The sequence below is a fragment of the Triticum aestivum genome, chromosome 2B, assembly GCF_018294505.1.
Source record: "Triticum aestivum cultivar Chinese Spring chromosome 2B, IWGSC CS RefSeq v2.1, whole genome shotgun sequence".
NCBI classification, from domain to species: domain Eukaryota; kingdom Viridiplantae; phylum Streptophyta; class Magnoliopsida; order Poales; family Poaceae; genus Triticum; species Triticum aestivum.
In genome coordinates, this window is record NC_057798.1 from 42,640,246 (window position 1) to 42,647,427 (window position 7,182).

Genomic DNA, 7,182 nt, shown 5'->3' on the forward strand with positions numbered 1-7,182 from the left:
AATAGGATAGGCGATTAGTTACCTATCTATCTTATACCAGCCGGTTGTGGCTTTTGGGCCTTTTCTTGCTTATTGTTGCTCTTTGTGAGCCAGCTTTTTATTTTGTCACACACTGCAAGACTTTGTTGAACTACTTTATTTATTTATAAATATGGTTGTATGCATCACTCTGATACAGAGGCCGGGAAGTCCCTCTTTAAAAAAAAAACTACAAAGCCGCCGGCTTGCTCGATGGACGGCCCGACGCGACGAAACACACGCACACGCCAACTTCACGAGGCCCGTATCCAAGTACAACTCCTGTTCGGTGATTGCTACGTACTAGTCCGTGTCGGACAGGGACTCCGCTACATCGTGGTTAAACCCAACACCCTCCTCATCTATATATTCGGGTTGGGCGCCGCGTCCACCCGCAGATCAAATCAAAAATCGCAAGGAGCCATCTCGATCGCCCACGTCGTACTAGTTGGACGTGCAGGCGCACCTGGACCTGCCGTGCAAGACATAGTTTTAAAATAAATAGCATGCTAAAGGTTACAGCGGTGGTGCTACAAAGCTATTTAAAATGTTTGTTCATGTGTTTGGATGAAAGACCATTAGCATAGGACATCTTCTAAACGCTATAGCGCGCTATTTAAAAGTATGGTGCAAGACGAGCGACTCCTCCCTTGCTCCGCCCGCGGTGTCCATGGAGCTGCATGCCGGCAACCGCGGGCGCCTCGTCGCTGCGCTCAGAGCCCATCTCTCCGCCTCTGGCCGCCCTCTCCACGGCATCGTCCTTCTCAAGGTTCGTTCTACGCTCGCTCCCCGTTAATCTCTCCCTATCCCATTTGGGTTCCTACGTTAATCTGGTACGTCTACTGCTGTCTCAACTCTCAAGGGCGGCGAGGAGCAGACTCTATACTGCACCGACCGTGTCCCGCTCTTCAGGTGAACGACGCACCTTTCCTTTTGCAGTTTCCCGACTTCCCCTTTGTCGTATGTTTCTTGCATCTGCATGCATGGCATGGCAGATTGAATTGATACGCCCATCATTGGTAATGTCTCCAGGCAGGAGAGCTACTTCGCCTATCTCTTCGGTGTGCGAGAGCCAGGGTTCTACGGTGCAGTCGTAAGTTTTCTTTCTTGAGCTCCATGGCACATGCGTATGTGTAGTTTCAATGCTTAATTATTTATGATGTGAATTCTTTGCTTATTTGATGCCATGTTTTTAACTTGTCCTTCTATTGTTCACCAAGGACATTGCATCTGGACAATCTATGTTATTTGCTCCAAGGTTGACACTTGACGACGCAGTTTGGAATGGTGAAAAAGATTTGTCTTTTTTCAAGGTATTTAATATTCTAGAGACCATATTGTGCATGTGCCACTACACTCCGATTTTCCTAATATTTCATTAAATCTGGACAGGATAGGTACAAGGTCGATTATGTCTTCTATGTTGACGAGCTTGCACAGGTTCTCCTGTCTCAATTTAGTGAGCATGGAGAGCCCCTTCTCTTTCTCTTATACGGAAAGAATACTGACAGCGGAAATTACTCAAAGCCTGCGAGTTTTGAGGTATGTGATGTATAATTAGCCACACTAGCATGAAACAAGTTAAGATGTTTAGTCTTGTAGTTTTGCCAAACATTATCACTGGAAAGCACAATCATTCGTGTTAATATTGCATTGCCATGTTCTTTTGAACCTCAATGCTTAGTTTTATTGTTTTGTCAAATACTGTCACTGGAAAGCGCAATCACTCACATTAATATTGCATTACTATGTTCTTTTGGACCACAACTACATCTTGAAGTAAAATCTACATTTTCTGACATGGTATACATACCTAATAAGTATAAAGAAGTAAATATCTCCCACACCTTTTGTCTTTGTTGTTATGTATTTGGGTTACTAACTTACCATGCATTTTCTTTGTTCATGCCAGGGGATAGAGAAGTTTGACACTGATTTAAGCACGCTTCATCCTATCTTAACTGAATGCCGTGTTATAAAATCTGACATGGAGCTTGCCTTCATTCAATATGCTAATGATGTCAGCTCCAAAGCACATATTGAGGTATAAAGAGTTATCAATGCTAATAGTTTGTTTCCAACTTCACTTCTGGCATTATTTTAGACATCCTATTCGCAGAAATATTCACTATGTCTATCTATCATTTAGGTGTTACTACTTCTAACTCACATACTTACACTTTTTTAGAGTTGAATTAAACACATCTGATTGTTAACTTGCACTTTACAAGGTTATGAGGCAGATAAAACCAGGCATGAAGGAATCTCAGTTAGAAAGCATCTTTATTCATCATGCATCTATGCACGAAGGCTGTCGACATTGCTCCTACACATGTATATGTGCTACTGGACAGAACAGGTGAGTTTAAATATTATGTCTAATATGTGAAGCAAGTAATGAGTAGTTACAAATATGGTGAAATTGTTACTAATTCTTTTACTAATCATTTTCGTGTAACATATATGTAGAAGTTGCCACTTGAGCTAACAAACGGATATCCTAATACCATCACCATCCCAGCACCAACAGTATACGATTTATGCATTGTTTCTAGATGAAGCTTAGAGAAAAAATTCTTCAAATTCTTAACACCATGAACTTCTGGTAGTATGAGACAAAGAATGGAGATAGACATCTTAGTATAGAGTTTCTTAGTGTCGGAATGAACTACTCACTTTATGTAATTTCAGTAGGTCTCTCTTTTCAAGTTCACTTATTTATATGCATAACACTGCCTATTTGTTGACTTCCGTGAATAGATGAGTAGCTATGGAAAGTTATGTAGGAATGTTTTCTTAGTTACTTAAAAATAATAGCCCCATGCCTATCGTATATGAGTTTGTTTCGAGTTGGACTATCTTGTGTGCTATATAACTCTACTGCTTATCTTGCAGTTCTACTCTTCATTATGGACATGCGGGAGCTCCAAATGACCAGGTACACTTTTTTATGATGCTTATGGCCTGCAGCTTAATTGTTGGTGTTATTTTTTACTTGCTCGAGCTTGTAAATCGCACCAGCAACAAAATTCAGATTATGTTGTCGATAGCATGCGCTCAAATATCTTAGGAATGATTAGTTTTCAATGAACTACTTTTTCCTGAAGAAAATATTTGTCAACTATATAGTTGTTGAGTACCATGAGATCTTGAAATTTGGGAGTCTGAGCAACAATTTTTGATCTCGTTGTAGTATGCGTTCAGAATTAATGCATATTGGAACAATGAAAACTGTGATGAAAGGATCATAGGTTAGTTAGTATATCATTGAATTGAATTAATCAAATAGCCTATGGCATTCATGAACTGAATGTCTTATGGTGTCTGCTATCATTCATTAGCGTGTCAGCAATAAATAATCTCTAATTGAAGCATGTGCGTGTGTCAGCATTGGGTGATAGTGTTCACAGTAAGAGTTAGACAATTTTGAATGAAACTTGTACAGTTGGATGGGCTAAGGACCATAATTTAGCCAACTTTAATGTTATGCTGGACCAATTAATCAAGTAAGGGAAAACAATAATACCAAACATACAAAGCAGAGGATGGAAATCAAATGAAGGAATAGCTATGGAGGGTCTTGAAGTATTATTGTGTGTTCATGACTTCTTTAGGGGAGGAGTACGCAGTTTTGCCTTTTCTCTTTGTACATACTTAGATCTAGTATATCTTCAGACGCTGAATGATGGAGACATGGCTCTAATGGACATGGGCGCTGAATACAATTTCTATGGTTCTGACATCACATGTTCATACCCTGTAAGTCGTTTGGAATATTCATATGTCTATTTTGATGCACTTTTTTTTACAAAATCAAAATCAGATTTTGTTACTTATTGTTAAAAGTGTTATTTATACCCTCGGGTCCTTTCCTTTTCACTTCAGTCCAATGACATGTTAGGATTATTTTTATTAAGCAAGTTTTCACTGACATCAGATCATAGCTAATGTATATCTTGCATGGAACTAATTAACCTCGATATAAACTGTCACATTCTTCTGTTTATCACATTTGAATATAGTGTTTGTCTTGTAATGTTATCTGAATGAGTTTATGTGTTTTTAGATAAATGGAAAATTCAAAAGAAACCAGACGATTATATACAATGTGAGTACCCTGGTGGTAAAACTACCAACTTTGCTTCTTCTTTTTTATTGATGCAAGACTGACAGTATTTCACAGGCTGTCCTTAGGGCTCATAATGATGTGATATCACATATGCAGCCTGGAGTAAAATGGATCGATATGCACAAGTAAGAATTCTCTGTCGTCACTTATAGACCATGCAACTTTTAATGATGGTTTTCTTAGTGTTGTCAAATTGGGTTTCTAAGAAATAATTGTGCTTTAATGGAATACAATTTACAATTTGCATACAATCATAAGTGTGCTTGATCTAAAGATTATTCACAGTTGTATCTATGTTGTCAAATTGGGTTCCTTATAAATACTTGGAAGCAAATTTTCAGATCTTTTGGCCTAATGTGTCAATCTCTTTAACTTTAACCAAATCACATTGTTTCTTCCTCTGTTTGTCTGTCATATTGTCTTCATTTGTTTAAGCGTCATATGAACTTTTTTGCAGGCTGGCAGAGCAAAGAATACTTGAATCTCTAAAGAAAGAAAACATTATCCATGGGTGCGTGTGAGATATAATTATTTGTGCTTATGGAATTTCAATATGATAATATGTAAAGCTTGATGCTGACTTATCAGTTTTCTATAACCATTTATTTCAGTGATATTGGTGATATGATGAATCAAAGGTTGGGTGCTGTTTTCATGCCTCATGGTCTTGGGCACTTACTTGGAATTGACACCCACGATCCCGGAGGCTACCCCGAGGTTAGATTTTGACTATGTCAATATCCATGCTTTTACTTTAATCATGTCATACTTACCTCTGTTCAACTTAGACTAATGATTGTTTCTCGACCATAGGGCTTAGAGAGGCCAGAGGAGCCAGGATTGAGATCCTTGCGGACAATAAGAGAACTTAAAGAAGGCATGGTAAGTAATACCTTTATCATTAATTTATTAACATTTAGTAGCACACAATGCTCTTTCTATTTCATGCACACTTGTTTGAGAAGTTACTAGGATGCCATGTTACTCCGTAAATTCACGAGCTCTTGTGTTAGTATATTCTCTTTTGCATAGACTAATGAAATTTCTTTTTCCCCATTTGGGTATTCAAACATTTTAATTATTTTTCTCACTTATACGTAATCTCGTGGATATGATTTTAATTGTACATAATCATGTATAGTTAAATTGTTTGTTCTCAGTTCGTGTGTTCTGCTGTCTATGGAATTCACACTTCTGAAAGTTATTCCCTTTTGTGTTCTTGTCAATTATTCATAGGCGAACTACTTTTGTGAAAGCATTGGGCATAAAGACCCTTAGATCTATTCGGCTTGCCATCTTTCTACTTGTCATATAATAAACTTAATGGACCCACACTTGCATGTGTGCACGAGACCCTCTCTACTTTGATGGTCTTCGACTTAATAGAAGTTTCCTAACCTAATCTCAAACGTTGTAATGTACATATCCTCCTATTTTTTTGGTATATTTATGTCACTAAAAAGTGGAGCGAACGAAAGGAAAGAAAACATAGTTGTGTAATGAAACAATAGAAGGACATACTTTGTGCCCCCGTGTTTAGAAGCGTGGGTGGGAATAATAACAACACATTTGAGCTCCTGTGGTCTGTATTGCAGGTTATTACGGTCGAGCCAGGCTGTTATTTCATTGGCGCTTTGCTGAGGCATGCCAAGGATGACCCGAGTTCCTCAAAGTTCTTCAACTGGGAAAAGATAGAAATGTACAAAAGCTTTGGCGGTATTCGCATTGAAAGTAATCTGGTATGTCTTGGTTGCTCTTTTCTGATACATGACAATACAACTTAAAAAATGCATTACACAATAACGCTTTATATTTTACTGTTAGTGCACTCCTACTTGTAATGGCTAACTTGTAGTACTTAGAAAATGATGCAAATACATTATATTATATCTGTTTCAAGTCGTTGATGTCAAAAAAAAAACTGTTTCAAGTCGTTACCCGCATCAGCTCTCTTTGTTTTTCCTTCTTATTATATTTAATACTTTTGGCTATGTGCATCCTCCATGTCTCAAATTTGGTCTTGATATTGTGTCATTGTAGAGGCGGGGTGTAATTGGTCATGTTGATTGATGGTTTCCAAGTAAATCAAACTGTACTGCAAACAACCCCTATTCTAATGCAGATATGTTAACTGCTAGTTCTCTTTCTCGAGTAAAAGTTACAGGAGCTAAACTCAACTTCACATCTATTTTATGCTCAGAGTGAAACAGAAGGATTTTCTAGAAGTAAAGTTAGTATAGATTCCACATTATCGATTTCCATGTAAATGAATTGTACCGCAAACACCCAACTCTAATGCAGATGTTCTCTTTATCAAAAGTTACATGAGCCAAGCTCAACATTAATTTCTGTAGCATCAACATTGCATTTACCTTTACCTGTTGTTCTTCATTTCCACACTAATAACGCAGTGTATGTTTGCAGTATGTGACGGCGCAAGGATGCAAGAACCTGACAAACTGCCCCCGAGAGACTTGGGAAATCGAAGCGGTAATGGCTGGTGCCCCATGGCCTTCACGCGGTGACTGTTCCAGTGCGACTACAACAGAGAATGGCCTTCCCAAGGCCTAAGCACTTCAATTTGCCATGCCCTTGAGAGAAAAAAAACATAACAGTGACAATTTTATGAAATATAGGGTGCTTTGATAAACAGCAAGCCTCTCACAAGCTGTTGGTTTGGTTTAAGTTTGATTATAAGTGGCATCTCATATGTTCACTTAGTTTGATTATAAGTGGCATCTCATATGCTTTGATGCAGTGATGTTAGTCACTTGTTGTGTCTCCTCTATGTGGACTAGAGGGTTCAAGGTCCTTGCAGTTAGTTGAACCATCTCTGTTCTGAACCAACAACTCTATTGGCATGAAAATCAAGTGAATGATCATGCAACAATTTGTTTTGTATCATCATAAATATAAGGTTCAAGGTCCTTGTGGTTAATTAATCTTATGATAATTTTTATTCGACTGACAAAAAAAGATACTCCCTCTGTCCCAAAATATAAGAATGTTCTCAACATTACACTAGTGTTAAAAAC

The 7,182-nt window shown here is 38.1% G+C and overlaps 1 protein-coding gene across 1 annotated transcript; it reads left to right on the plus strand.

The window, feature by feature from the left end:
- The first annotated feature begins 429 nt into the window (after positions 1 to 429).
- Positions 430 to 6,954, plus strand: LOC123040267 (xaa-Pro dipeptidase-like). Its single transcript, XM_044463157.1, has 16 exons — positions 430 to 787; positions 881 to 930; positions 1,051 to 1,111; positions 1,239 to 1,331; positions 1,411 to 1,560; positions 1,931 to 2,062; positions 2,250 to 2,377; positions 2,914 to 2,956; positions 3,694 to 3,777; positions 4,085 to 4,126; positions 4,202 to 4,272; positions 4,605 to 4,658; positions 4,759 to 4,864; positions 4,961 to 5,029; positions 5,743 to 5,886; positions 6,572 to 6,954. The coding sequence occupies exons 1-16, from the start codon at positions 689 to 691 to the stop codon at positions 6,716 to 6,718; spliced, it is 1,473 nt and encodes a 490-aa protein (XP_044319092.1). The 5' UTR covers positions 430 to 688; the 3' UTR covers positions 6,719 to 6,954.
- Positions 6,955 to 7,182: the final 228 nt, after the last annotated feature.

Coding starts and splice junctions, on each gene's coding strand:
- LOC123040267 (XM_044463157.1), top strand. CDS start 689: ATGGAGCTGCATGCCGGCAACCGCGGGCGCCTCGTCGCTGCGCTCAGA. Junction 1,332..1,410: donor AAGATTTGTCTTTTTTCAAG/GTATTTAATATT, acceptor AAATCTGGACAG/GATAGGTACAAGGTCGATTA. Junction 4,865..4,960: donor ATCCCGGAGGCTACCCCGAG/GTTAGATTTTGA, acceptor TCTCGACCATAG/GGCTTAGAGAGGCCAGAGGA.